Source organism: Pyrgilauda ruficollis, unplaced genomic scaffold, assembly GCF_017590135.1.
Source record: "Pyrgilauda ruficollis isolate IOZ18807 unplaced genomic scaffold, ASM1759013v1 scaffold12, whole genome shotgun sequence".
Classification (NCBI taxonomy): Eukaryota; Metazoa; Chordata; class Aves; order Passeriformes; family Passeridae; genus Pyrgilauda; species Pyrgilauda ruficollis.
In genome coordinates, this window is record NW_024510321.1 from 11,119,204 (window position 1) to 11,133,446 (window position 14,243).

The 14,243-nt window shown below is 34.5% G+C and overlaps 1 protein-coding gene across 4 annotated transcripts in view; it reads left to right on the forward strand.

Moving 5' to 3' along the window:
• CUL2 (cullin 2) overlaps positions 1 to 13,523 on the forward strand; it is a 40,475-nt gene extending 26,952 nt beyond the window's left edge. For all 4 annotated transcript variants that reach the window (XM_041487846.1, XM_041487857.1, XM_041487826.1 and 1 more), the window contains exons 12-21: positions 1,424 to 1,483; positions 1,862 to 1,990; positions 2,088 to 2,174; positions 2,683 to 2,835; positions 3,222 to 3,299; positions 5,057 to 5,123; positions 6,211 to 6,413; positions 8,879 to 8,980; positions 9,690 to 9,806; positions 12,922 to 13,523. In XM_041487846.1, the coding sequence (XP_041343780.1) occupies positions 1,424 to 1,483; positions 1,862 to 1,990; positions 2,088 to 2,174; positions 2,683 to 2,835; positions 3,222 to 3,299; positions 5,057 to 5,123; positions 6,211 to 6,413; positions 8,879 to 8,980; positions 9,690 to 9,806; positions 12,922 to 13,053 (1,128 nt within the window). In that variant the 3' untranslated portion in view covers positions 13,054 to 13,523. The remainder of the gene's footprint in view (positions 1 to 1,423; positions 1,484 to 1,861; positions 1,991 to 2,087; positions 2,175 to 2,682; positions 2,836 to 3,221; positions 3,300 to 5,056; positions 5,124 to 6,210; positions 6,414 to 8,878; positions 8,981 to 9,689; positions 9,807 to 12,921) is intronic.
• The last annotated feature ends 720 nt before the right edge of the window (positions 13,524 to 14,243 follow it).

Below are 14,243 nucleotides of genomic sequence, written 5' to 3' on the forward strand. Positions count from 1 at the left end.
TTTAATATTAATCATTATTAATTATAACTAATAAATATATTTTATTTTTTTAATTTCCTCTGACAGGATGCATACATACAGTTCGTTGCTCTTTTGTGGTGTGTGCAGTAGTTGCAGTTTGTAGTTAATGTCAGAGTCTAAGCTTTGACAATTATCAGTCAAGGTTTACCTGAAGAGGCATAATGGAGAAGGTACCAGTGATGGTACCAATAGTAGTTACCCATCTGTATTTGTGACATTGATAAAATAATTATTTAGCATTTTAAAACAAATATTTCAATACCAAATACATTTCTCTCTCCATTGTAATTAATGTCATGTACCAGAAGGTGGAGTAACACGAGACTGACAACTTCATTTGCTGGTATATAGACAGACAATGTACTTTTTCTTAAATACATCAGTTCTTCATTTTGTTGATATTTCTTACAGTAAATACTTAAAATATTGATTTGCTGTTAATTTTTTATGGTGACTATCAAAATCACCATTGCTGCCTCCAGTATTATTGCAAAAGATTGCTCCAAGCTTTAAAGATATTGCTATTTCTTGTCCAGTCGTGCATTCTTTTCTCAGAGGAATTCTAGGGACCTATTAGCAAATTTTGCAATCTTGAGGTATTGTACAGAAGAATTCCTTGTCAGTTTGTCTTTATAATGATAACAACAATATTTTCCTTTTACAGAGGAACTATAATTCCTGGGAACTATGGTCATGAAGTATTTTTGATTCACTGTTAGTTTGCAACACTAATTTAAATGTAACATGTAGTTTAGAAACTCTGTTTTTCTGATAATATTTTTTCATTTCTAAACTGCCATTATCTCTTTCCTATTTTATCATATTTAGGTTTTTTCAGTCACCATATTGTTTGTACTCTACTACTTCAAATTTCCACTTTCAACAATATATTTTTCTCCTCTTCAATGTATGAAAAAAACGAACAACCAAAACCACTTCCGTTTCTTACTGCTGTGAACACATCATATAAGTTTTTCAGCTCAACATACATGCTGTTCATGTGCTGCTACTCAAATCTACTTATCTGCACTTATTCCCAAGTTTCTTTCCATCCATTCTTTTGGACCATAATATTGCTGTATACCAAAATCATAATACTTTTGTGAAGTTTCTAATCAGAACTTAATTTGTTCTTTGGTTTTCTGTAACTATTTTTCTTCTTCTACTCTTTCTACTTTTACTTAATTCGCAACTTGAAAATGTTTAACAACAAAATTCTCATAGGGCATTAATTTATCCTTTTTATGAGTTGTTTCTTTTTTTATCCCCTTTTGTGTAGTTCAGTTTTATAGGCTCTCAGATGGGTCTTTGCCCTGAGGATTTTTTTGATTTCTTCAAATTTCATAAAAGAAAAAAGTTTAAGTCATTGACAATTTTTCTCTTTGCTCCATGTTTTATGTAGGCTTTGACATCAGTAGTTAACTATCGGGAGCCCAAGTCGATCTGCAAAGCACCTGAGTTGGTAAGTGATGCACACAGAAAGTAATAATTCTTGTATATAACCATCAAATGGATTGCAGTAGGGTCCTTCACATGCATATCCAGCTCTCACACTGGGTCACACTCAGGTGTGTATTTTAGTAGTAACAGCTTATGCTGCACACACATTTTGTGAGCATGCAAAATTGCTATGGTTTTAATTTTTGGTGTATACTGTGTTTTCTGTGGGTGTAGAATGTATCATTTCCCATGAATACAGCCTTTGTGTAGAATGTGAGACAGTAAACTGTGACTTATTTAATGTTTGAACTGTTGTAGAAGTTTGGAAATACCTTGGCATACATTTGTTCTCAAGCTTGACAAGTAGTTTTGGGTTTGATTTTTCTTTTTTTAATTTGAGCTGGCCAAATACTGTGACAACTTGTTAAAGAAATCAGCAAAAGGAATGACAGAGAATGAAGTAGAAGACAAGCTTACAAGTTTCATTACTGTTTTCAAATACATTGATGACAAAGATGTATTCCAAAAGGTAACTTTTCCTATTCAATAATGGTTAAAATGTCACATTTAAAAGAAGAATGTGGTTATGCTTCTTAAAATCCTCATCTCCGTTCTTTTTAATGCAGTTCTATGCCAGAATGTTGGCCAAAAGATTAATTCATGGTTTGTCTATGTCTATGGATTCTGAAGAAGCGATGATAAACAAACTAAAGGTAAGGTAGGATTCTTCTAACACAGAGTAAACAAATATAGGAATATGTAGTTTTGAGAGGGAGCAGCAGAGGGTGCCAGAGGTAACTTAGCAACTGGTAAATCTGTTTCTAATATCTGACAGCAAAAGCTAGTGTTTAGGTAGTCTTTGAAAGAAAAAAGGCTGAGTATCACCTAGGCATTTGAGATTTTTATGAGTTTTTGGATAATTTTATTAGCTGCCTTCAAGTCATTGATGTTAACATTAAAAAGGTATCAAGGACTTTCATAAACATGTCTGTCTTTTGATTTTATAAAACAATATTTTTCAAACAGATTAGTGTATATAAGGTGAAACTACGATAAATATAATTTTATTTTACAGTGTTTGTTTTTTATTATAACTAGTGCTTTCTGTAAATATAACAACACTTCTGCTGACTAGATTTTCATATTGTATTAGTTAGGGAACATAATTTGTATGATGGGTACTGTTTTCACTTTGAAACCTGTTGCAATATTTCTTCACAGCAAGCCTGTGGTTATGAATTTACCAGCAAGCTCCATCGAATGTATACAGACATGAGCGTTAGTGCTGATCTCAACAATAAATTCAACAACTTCATCAAAAACCAGGACACAATCATTGATTTGGGAATTAGTTTTCAGATATATGTTCTACAGGTACTAATGTATGTTTATTGCTGCTGAGTTATTTGTATTTACTTTTTATGTTCTGATAACAGATATACAATTTTTCTAATTATGAATACTACTTTATATGGGAACTGATGGCCTGTGATCATTGTGGAATTACTTACTTTCCTAGTGTTTCTTTGTAAAATCAAACCACTAGGTTCCTAAACAATAGTGATATAAAATTTCAGTCTTAATTAATACCTCAGTGGGATGTGCAGAAGGTGCAGTAAAAAATTATCAGTAAAACTTCCCGTGTCAATCGATTGTCTTACAACATAATATACACCATACATCCACTTAAGAGTATTCTTTTTTCCTTAACATATGTTATGTGAAAATGTTAATGCTTTTATTTTTCCCAATACTTTTAGGCTGGTGCATGGCCTCTAACTCAGGCTCCTTCTTCTACATTTGCAATTCCTCAGGAACTGGAAAAAAGTGTACAGATGGTAGGTTAGTAGGAGGCTTCCTGTAAACATGTGGGAAATATAAAATAACTCCAAATGAAAAATCATCATTCTAACAGAGAAAAACTTGAGCTGCTTTATTTTGATTGTAAATTATGTCTGTCATGTTTCCAGTCCATATGCAATGTGGAAGGATCACTCAAATACCTTACTGAATTTATGTATCTATTTGTGTAGCTTTTTCACATCTCTCTTCTACACTTTGTGATTGCTGAAAGAGAGGCTAATAAATGCAATCAAATGAACTAGGTTGGTTCTTTGTTTCAAAACCAACTCTTAATATTTAGATAAAAGAAGATTCTGTTTCTAATATTAAATCTGAACAGTCTTAATAGCAGATTAAGATGCAAATACAGGTTTCTTGTTCCCTGTTTCATAGAAGCTGTTCAAGGTCAAGCTTTGTGCTAAGTTCTCAAAAGCTCATTTTATGATTTCTCAAAGCAGTAAAGGTTTTGCTTTAGCCATATATTTTCTTCCTATGTGATTATTTCTGCTTTGTAGAGGTAGAGTGTTTTGTTGCTTTTGATTATGTTATTGTATTCTAAATGTTACCTGTACAATGTTTGTTGAAAAACAAAATATTTGTGTTGATCTTTGCTAAGGTGTAATTCATGGAGTACAATTTAGGCAATACACATTTTGTATTATTGGACATAAGAGATTTTTATAGTTGTTTTTATACCTTCAATTGCTATTTGATGTAAGTTATAATGGCAGTTGTCTTTTTTCTGTGGTGAAGGATCTTTTTCTTGTATTACTGCTGAATATTAGGACTACTTATTCAGCTTTAATTTCCACTTAAGTAGCACTTGTTTTTAGCAATATAATAGTTTCTGACCCAGACTACAGGATCACCAGGTGTGATGAGTTTTTGCTGTCTTTGTGGGTTAAAATAGGAGTATTGTCAGTTGTGCCTCAGTTGGAAAATTGGTACAGAATTGTATATCAGAAGCATCTCAGAGTCTGGGTTGCTTGCTTAATTTCACCGTTTTGCCATTTTAAAGGAGCAAACTTATTCATGTGTCTCCTAGGTAGAGATCAGTGCTTTAAAATAGAATTCCCTAAAGAAACAGAACATGACCTTGAGGGGCTAGTCTTTGGAAATTGTCTGACAATGTCTTTATTTACTGTCCAGTCTGATGATTTGACCCATGGAGAGAGTTCTCTTGGGATTCTGGCAAGGATTTAGAAAGGGAGAAAAAAGTATTGCAATTGCACTCCAAAGTATGTGAGTACATATGTAACTGGGCAACCTCTTCAGCAGCTTTATCTGAGACTGATGAAGCTTCCTCTAAATATATATTTATCTGAGTGGTGTACAAATACTGTTTTTCATACTGTGCAAGCTTGTGGGTGGAGAAACACCTAATTCCTAAAGAGATCAAAACTCCCTGTTCTTATGTTCTCCTTCAATGTTAATCAGTTTCCAGACCAAATCAGAATAAGCCAAATAGGTGTTTGTGCACAGTGTTGGCATTGTGGAGTTCAAAGAGTTTGATCTCATTTTAGGGAAAGGTTTTTTGAATCTGTTGAAGTTCTCATTACCAGAGGTAGGCCTTAAATTAAGATTCAGTCATCACTCATCTTCTGAAGGAAAATGCTGTCATGAATGGATCTGCAATGTTTTCATCCAGTATGATGGACATAAAACCAGTATTTCTTCATGAGGTGGTAGGGTGATGATAAACTCTTGTGAGTAGTTATATGTGTGACTAACTGGTGTTCATTTTGTTTTGCAGTTTGAATTATTTTACAGTCAGCATTTTAGTGGAAGGAAGCTTACTTGGTTACATTATCTTTGTACAGGTAAAAAACAAAGTGCTTTGCTTATGGTCTAACAGTTACTTGCTAAAATTTCTTTTCAAATGACAAAAACATGGGGGAGTTGGAACATTATTTTGCATATAAAGTCAATGGACATATTTTGTGTTATAAATTAATATGTAGTACTTAGAATTTCCAAAATCCATGTCTTATAAACTTGTGATTTATTAAATCCAAATAAAACTAGAATTGTATGCTCTTAACTGCAGAAAAGCACTGCAGATCTGCTGAGTTGATAACAATTGCCCTGGAATTGTTTCTGTAGTATTGATGTTCCTTACATAAATATTAAATAATTTTAAGAATGCGTATTATACTATTTTGCTCAGGTATGTGACTATCTACATAAATACATACTTTTAATTATTTAATTACTTAGTATTTATTATTGTTAAGTATTTATTTTAGTAAGTTTCAGTCAATCATGTTTTATTTTAAGTGCTTTCATTATCAGGTTTTAACAACTGAGCACTGCAACATATCACATGGAGTAGAAAACCATAGCCCACAACAATGTAATATAATGAAAATCTAGTTCTGGTAACAGAAGGTTGCTGTTAACTCACACTCACCTTCACACAGAAAATCTAAATCTGCTTTCAAGTAGATTTCTTCAGTGCTTTTTGTTTTTCATGGGAATTTAAAAAATGTAAGAATATGAAAAATTTTTGATGGACAAGTATTTTACTTTGTTTTTAAATCTTTCCTTTAATCAACTTCCTCATTAATCACTATTCTGAGATTCTGTGTAAGCTGTTAATTGAAGTTTATGCATTGCAATGTGTTGAGTCTACTTGGAATTTCTTCTTTTATGATTATTAGATATTTATTATTATTAGATATTGCACTGTTTGTCTAGTATGCATAGTTAATCAGGGTGGGGTGGTTGTTGTAGGCCACGCTGTATATGTGTAAATTCACAGCATCAGTTGTCATTGTTCCCTTTCAAGTGTTAAATACAGACTTAAGTTGAATTTCTGGAAATGTACTAGGAGCTCTGTTAGTTAGGCTTCAGATAACTTTTCAGCACCTTTCATCAGTTTATAAAATACCACTTGTATCATTACAGGTGAAGTAAAAATGAATTATTTGTGCAAACCTTACGTAGCCATGGTCACAACATACCAAATGGCAGTGTTGCTTGCCTTCAACAACAGTGAGACTGTCAGTTACAAGGAGCTTCAGGACAGTACACAAATGAATGAGAAGGAGCTGACAAAAACCATCAAATCTTTGCTTGACGTCAAAATGATCAACCATGACTCAGACAAGGTATGCCATAGTGATATAAAAACATTTAGTGTTTTCGGTCTTGTCATTCTGATATTTGTTGAGGAATTTTTAAAAATATCCATTGTTTACTTTTATTTTTCTAAGCTTTATTTTTGACTCTTGTGAAAAATTGTAAATCTGTACTTATAAGGAAAGGGACAGGAGGAAGTAGAGTGCCTGTCATATAGGCTTTCTATGCCTATAGCAGCATGAAGAGGTAATAATGCAGAGACTCTTTATTGTTTCTGTTGCCTTGCTTTCAAAGTTCTACTGAATCACAGGAAGGAGCCCAAGTAGTAAACCAGAGTTTTACAGTGATCCTAAAAAAATATTTGTGGGATTAAGAGATGGAAAGTAAGAGCAGTCGTGTTCTTCCTTGTGGACAGATTACAGGAGCAAGAAAGAGAGCAAGGAGGACTTCTGTGAGAGGACTTTAGGACTTTTGCTGCAGTTTGCCAGACTTATAATTGTATGAGTTTCTTGGAATTCCAATAATATCTGAGCTTTGTTTGTGATTCAGGCAATGATTTATACTTCTTTTTCTGACTCTCTCATCCTTCTGTATAGCCTTTGTGAAATCTTTTTTCCAGTACAGCAAAGGGCACAGACTTACTCTGTTAAGAAATACTGCAGAAGAGCCTGTGCATCCCATACAGATCTAGCATGTGCTTCCAGCTCATCCAGAAAGCCCACTATGCAGACAGTATCAGACAGAAGGAACTGAGATAAGCGTTCAGTTCACTTACAAGAAGAAATCCAAAGCTGCTATGACAGATGCTTTTGTTTTTAACCAGGAAAATTTTAGAAAATGGGAAATGAGATCACAAGGAAGAGCTGGTGCTTGGCTGAAGCATAGGACATGCTTCCAATATCTAGAAATGAGCTCAGGTTGAAACAATTGCTGGGAAGATGTCTGGTAAACCATGGGTCAAATAAAACACTGGGAGCTATTACAGGAAACAGTGAGACCTTTCATAATCTTAGAATGTTGCCTGTTATTTAAAGGATTTACATTTTTTTATGTCCATTGTATAAAGTTCACCCAATTTCTTAAAGGTTATGTCATAGAAGAAGGAATAATACAGCTTTCCAACCCTTTTACTTTTTAATGTTTACCCCACTGCATTTTCTAGTTCTTTGTCTTCCAAACTACTGTATTCAAGTGTCTTTACTATTTCTGTTTTCTTTGCACTCCATCCAGCAATGTGATAGGAGACCTGTAGACAGTCTATCAGCTTACTTATTAAATAAACAAGTGAGCTTTAGTGGTTTAAGCAGTGGAATTCAATACACAAACTTCTCTTTACCTGTATCTGAGCCAAACAGAAAAGCACAGTATAGTAAATGTTGTAGTTTGCTGTTACTTGTTTGTTCATTTTGTGAACAGTGTGGGGGAAAGAATATGAGAAGCTTCATCTCAAAATCTTCATTGGTTCATTCGAATCATGCTTTTTGAGTTCATGCTTGATACATAATTTATTTTGGTTTATATTCAACCATGTCAGCAGAATAATGCTAAAAGCTAATGTTAGCTTTTTTTTTTTTTTTGTTAGCTTATTATTTTTAAAGCTCTTGGTCTTTCCCCTTTCATGTTGTATTTTCTACTATGCCTGATATCCTGGTTTTTATATATATTGTAACAAAGACTACTTGTTGCAAGATACAAAATTAGAATTAATATTGGTTTGAGTGTATATTTACATAAATATTTTCTGTGTTTACTAAAATGTTTGTGCCTTAGACAGTTTGGCAAGATTCCAAGGTCTCAGAATCCCAGTAACTTTATTCTGCTGCAAATTGGTACAGACTCTTGCCTGGAAACTGCAGAGATATGTCCAGTCATGCTGTGTTGAATGTAAAGGTGTTTTTACTGTAGGAAAAAAATATGGAAATAATAATAATAATAATAAGCACATATATATGTGGAAAAGAATCAAGATTCTGACAGGAAAAAATTTTAAATCTGCAGATAGATGTGCACTGTAGAAGTTGCAGTCTGTCAGCCGTTTCTGCTATAACATACCAAAATGTTTAGATGCTTTTCCTTAAATTCTGGAAGACAACTTTTGTAAAAATTATGAAAGCAGCAGCTCCCCTTTGAGGTCCTGTCATAGATAAATGCAAATCCTACTTTCTTTGCAGGGAGAAATTGCAGGGAGAAAATGACTTTAAATGGAGAGTGTTTGCAACTAAGATAAGCTATCAAAGTATTAAAAGGGAAATTTCTTGCTAACAAAATTCTTGTAGGGCAGAGTTCTTCAATAGTGCTTTCTGAAATAGATTTGATTTTTGGGTCAGTTAAACTAGCTTTAAAAATTGACCTGGTTCATATGGCATTTTAGAATTTCCAGCTACAGATCTGAAATTTTTTCTGTGTATGTAAGACCCTAACTGTGACTTTTCAAAGTAAACTGTTACTATTTTCTGGTTCCATGTCTGATTTTAAAAACTATTGTCTATTGCAGGAAGATATAGAGACAGAGTCTACATTTTCATTAAATATGAACTTCAGCAGTAAACGAACAAAGTTTAAAATTACCACATCAATGCAGAAAGACACACCACAGGCAAGTATTCTTTGATGTTTCTAGCCTGAATAGCTTAGAAAGCTTATTTTTCTAGAATGGAATTTACTGTGTTGGTTTGGTGTATGCAGATATCAGATTCCATAAGATTTACAAAAGAAATTTTGTAGGTTGAAAGTTTAAGCAATGCCATTTTTTTGAACTTGAAATATAGGCAAGAGAAGATGAAATAGGGAACAAGAATTAAAATAAAAAGATAAACAAAATGGTAATACCAAATGGTATTGATGTTTAGTCTGTGTCGTGAGACTCTTGTTGCTGGTGTTTATAAAGGAACTTACTGCAAGAACAGCAGAACCAATCAACTCTTTTCCTATGGTTTTGTGTTCTTTGGCAACTAAAATCAACTCCTGTGTTGTTAATCCATGTTCTCAGTGTATCTCGTAAGACACAGGATTTTGTACAAGATGGGTATGTGCTGCCAAACTCAATATATTAGTCAATCCTGATTGCTTTTCTCCCTAGCAGAAATGTTGGTTTAGATGCCTCTCTCCTACCTTCCTGCTGACTTTCATTAAACCTGATATCCTTAATTTATGGACATGCTTTTACTGGAATTGAACTACACATGCATTTTTTTAATATAGTTCACCACTATTAGTAAAATAAAAAGCAGAGATTCAAGATCCTTTTATGCAGTCTTTACTGGTCTTACAGTGTTTTGAGCATTACTGTTCTTCCTGTGTCACAGGAGATGGAGCAGACCCGAAGTGCTGTGGATGAAGACAGGAAAATGTATCTTCAAGCTGCTATAGTCCGTATCATGAAGGCACGTAAAGTGCTGCGACATAATGCTCTTATTCAGGAGGTAAGAGAAGTCCTTGAGCTTGATTTCATGAAAATCTTCAGGGTAGTAGGGTAGAACATCAGACTACAAAACTCAGCCATGTGGAAACCAGTACTCCAGCAAAATTAGTGAGAATTTCCCTGGAGTCTGTTTTGAACTGCAGTACTGGAGCACTAGCTGGGATCCATCAATCTTGTAAATGTGTCTTAGCACCAAAGCATTAAGTTCTTGCTCTTTCCTGTTGGCTGGTTCTATGCCAGGAGATGTATCCTAAAAAATCATTGCCAGAGCTATGGGTTCAGTTGAAAACATGAATAGGGATATTCTAGTATGAAAGTTCCACAGAAGCACTTAGCCAATTCTGTGCTCTAATCATTATTTTATTATAACTAATGGTTTAAATTTTAAAAGTTGTCTGAGTATGGAGACATGCACTTTTTAATCTCCCTTTTCCACAAAGTGGTACAGTTCTCTAGATTTTTTAGATTCCAGATTAATGACCTGTGAACTGTCACAGTCTGGCTTGGAATGAAGTGTTATTTCTTTAGTTTTTCTCCCACTTTCCCATCTGCTGGTTGCCTGCCTAATTGTATTTCTCATTCCAGCCTAACATTTGCTTCTTCCAGCCCGTTCCCAGTTTTACTTTTCTCAACCTTCCAAAGCTCTTTCTTCAGTTTAATTCATTCTTGCATCTCTGAGCCTTGCTGGACAGCCTCAGAGAAGACTGGGAAGACTAGTGGGAGGGGGAATTGAGATTCCTGTTTCATTCAACCATTTTGAGCATAGAGGTGGAGAGACATTGAGTAATTTGTGGTCAGGGAGGAAACGGTTTACCACACCCACTCCTTAATTTTTATTTCTTATAAAAACCTAGCACCAACAGGGAGTTTGTAAGCCCAGAAGATGCAGTGTGAGACCTCTTAAAGATTTTGTATATTGAAGAAGTGTTTTTACATAAATAGTCTGAAAACAAGCTTAATTTGAGAAATCTGATTTTGAATATCTAAAAGATGAGGCAGCATAGGTCCTGATTTTTCTCAGAATCTTTGGTTTTTTTGGTTTCCCATTATTTAAACCATCTATACAATTATCATGAAATTGTGTAAGAATTTGCAATTAAAGCTAGAAAATTATAGGGAAGCCCTTTCATCTTTGAGAATACTTTTTTCTGCCCACTGTCAAATTATTAGAAAAATTTCTTGAAATGTACTTTGCCTGATATCAGTTTAAAAGGGTGAAATGGATTACAAATTTCTGTGTTTTAGAAACAAATCCTTTCTGGTTGCTTCTTCCTTTGTGTAGTGGAAGGGCCACTTACTTACATGCCCCTGCTATGTTTTGCTCTGGCAGGGCCCTTACAGAATAGTAACATTAGAACCTTTTTCTTCAGCTTTGCAAAAAAGGTGGATATTTTCATGGTTACTGAGTTAAAAACTAGGTAGAGAGTATAGTTGTGATATTGTTACTAATTCTGGTGCCACTGTTATTTTTATCATGCTGTTTATATTCTTATATATAATGTATCAATTAAAATATGCTGTTTGACTTCATGAGTAAGAATGAGTATTTCTGAAAGGAGTCAGTTTACAATGAATAGTTAATATTTTCTCACCTTGCTAGTATTTTTTTCTTAGCTATAGGGGCAGGATTATACTGTTAGAGAGATTGAGAGACTCCTAACCCTAATGTAGTTACCTCTGATTCTAACACTACTGCACCACACATTTCATTTAGGTGTCCAAGAAAATACTCCAGGCCCTTGGTAGACCTGTATATGTCAGCATGTGGTCTTTGTGGAATTGTTAATTGTGTTAGATGCACCCTGATAATTTCAATTCTAGCTCAATGTTGCAGTCCTCTGCGGGGTGAGATAGCTTTTCCTATAAAATGAGTAAGACTGGAAGAGTAGTGGAGGGGAGACATCAGAGCAGTCATTCCCAGAAAATTTTTATTCTGATCATCAGGTATTTTTGTCTATCCTTCTTACTTGTACTGTCTTTGTTAGAAAAAAAAAGCAACAACAACAAGAAAACCCATACCAATACAAAATTCTCTCTTTCGCTGTGTCTGTCTTAAGTAAATACAGGAAGTGTGATTATGACAATCAGCTTCAGTGGAGGGCTAAGTTTGGTGAAACCCGAGCAGACCTATCAGCTTGTTAGCACCCAGTTTCTCCTCACTTGTGCTGCTGTGGAACATACCAGACCCTTGGCTGTTAGCCCAACAAAACTCACTCTTTTGAGGTTTTTGTTTGCTTTGCTGGGTGAGTTCCACCTGGTGAGTTCTGTTGGCTCACAGAAGGTCCCAGCAAACTCTAGAGCTGGGACAATGCCAGCCATGACAAGTTGTAAAGAAAACTGAAAATTCAGCTGAAACAAAAATAATTTTCTTTACAGAAGAAATAAGAAACTACAGAATATATTGTGACACTTGAGTAGTAAGATCTTCTGTTTGAAAAATTTTCATGCTTATAGATTTGCACATTCTATTGGTTAGACAATTTTTTTCCCCTTCCCTGTGACAGAATGGGCAAAACTGAGAATTTCTAAGAGACATCAAAAGTTTTGCCTGGATTGGCAGTTTCTTCCACAATGCAAATATAGATTTGTTTTTACAATAAATATCTTCTTACTGCATGTATTAAAAAGTTCCAGCATAGCCAGATGGAACTCACTAAATTGTAGGTCTGTCTTCAGTGACTCAAGAAAGAGAAGTTCATCCTGATTTTCTCCAATCGTATAGGAAAGCAGGTTAGTGGTAGGGTAACTCCACTGTGATAGTAGTGAAGAAATGTGTTAATATTAGATTAATTTTTAACATGGATATTTTTTTCATTAGTACTGTGACAAATGAAGCAAGCGAGAGGAATGAGGAGATCTGGGATGTGGCCAAAGTAACCAGTGAGCTGACCAGTCAGTTTCAGTGTCCTGACATTTATACATAGAGATACTTTCTTGTTTGTTATAAATTTGTTATAAATCTTGTTTGTTATAAATTAACTATTCCAGGAGTATTTAATTCTGCCTTTAAAAGAAAAATGTACGGAATTTACCTTAAAGCTTTTAGCAAATATTTAGATGACATTTATAACTGTGAAAAATAAAAATAACATAAAATCTGTGTCTTTCTTTTGCAGGTAATTAGCCAATCAAGAGCTAGGTTTAACCCAAGTATCAGCATGATTAAGAAGTGTATTGAAGTCCTGATAGACAAACAGTACATAGAGCGAAGCCAGGCCTCTGCAGACGAATACAGTTATGTAGCATGATGTTGCTGTCCTGCAGGTATGATTGTAAGGAGATCATTGCTGTCACTGTTTGGTGTGTTCCTGTGGGAAGAGGCAGGCCTGTGCCTCCATAATTGGTCACTTGGCAGCCCCTGTTTTTCTGCTGTTTACAACATCACCAGTGCCATGTCATGAGCGTCAATGAAAATGCCTATAGATATTTCAAGCTCATGTCATTATGACATTTCTTAAAACTTTACTAAAAGAATGAGTGAAGTATTGCTGAAATGTGGAGAATTGGTTGGGTACCATGCTTTTTTTTTTCCCCCTCCCCTTTCACGTTTGCAGTTGATGTTTTTTAATGTATCTTAAGACAAAGTAAAAGAAAAAAATCACACAAAAAACCTAAATATTGTAATATGACAGATAACCTAATAATTGTATCTACATTAAAATGTAAAAAAAAATGATGAACATGATACTGCTGCTTGTCAAATAAAAAAATAAAGTTATATAATGTGTCTCGAATGATTGTAGAGCTGGATATAGCATTAATGTCTGTAAATATTATTCAGGCCTGAAGAGTAAAAATAATGTTATGTGTTTGGGTTTTGGATAACCTCAGAAGTAGGTCTGACATAACAACTAATTTATATAAAACTGAATACCAGGTATATCATGTTTGATGTGATTATAAAAAATATTTATGGTTAAGTGCACATCTTGTTTTCTTGAGATTAGGCTAATTTACATTCTCGGTGCCTGAAGGCCTCTGCTGTGTCTGTTAATCCTACACTGTAGGAATACGTTACATGAGAAAATAAACTGATGTTTGAGGGGATTTAAATGGTGTAGTTCACAAACACTTAGGCACAGTTATCATGAACATCAAAGATCGAGTTCAGTGGCTTGGGAAAGCATATAGCAGGCTGGTAAATGAAAAATGTTTTTTCTCTAATGTATTGGGTTGAAGCACTACATGGATGGGTGTCTCTATTTGTTTCCACATAAACTCATACTGCTTGTTTCTTGTTTTCCCTCCTGACTCCTATGGTTGTTTTTATCACGGTTTGTTTTCCTCTGCCCCAGTTAGATTTCCAGCTGTTAGGGTGAGACAAGAAATCCACAGGCTATTTCATGTCCTGTGTTGTTCATCAAGGTTGGCATGGTGACTGTTCACTCTTAAACAAGCAAACTATAATTTTTAAAGGTACCAACTCTACCACTGGAAG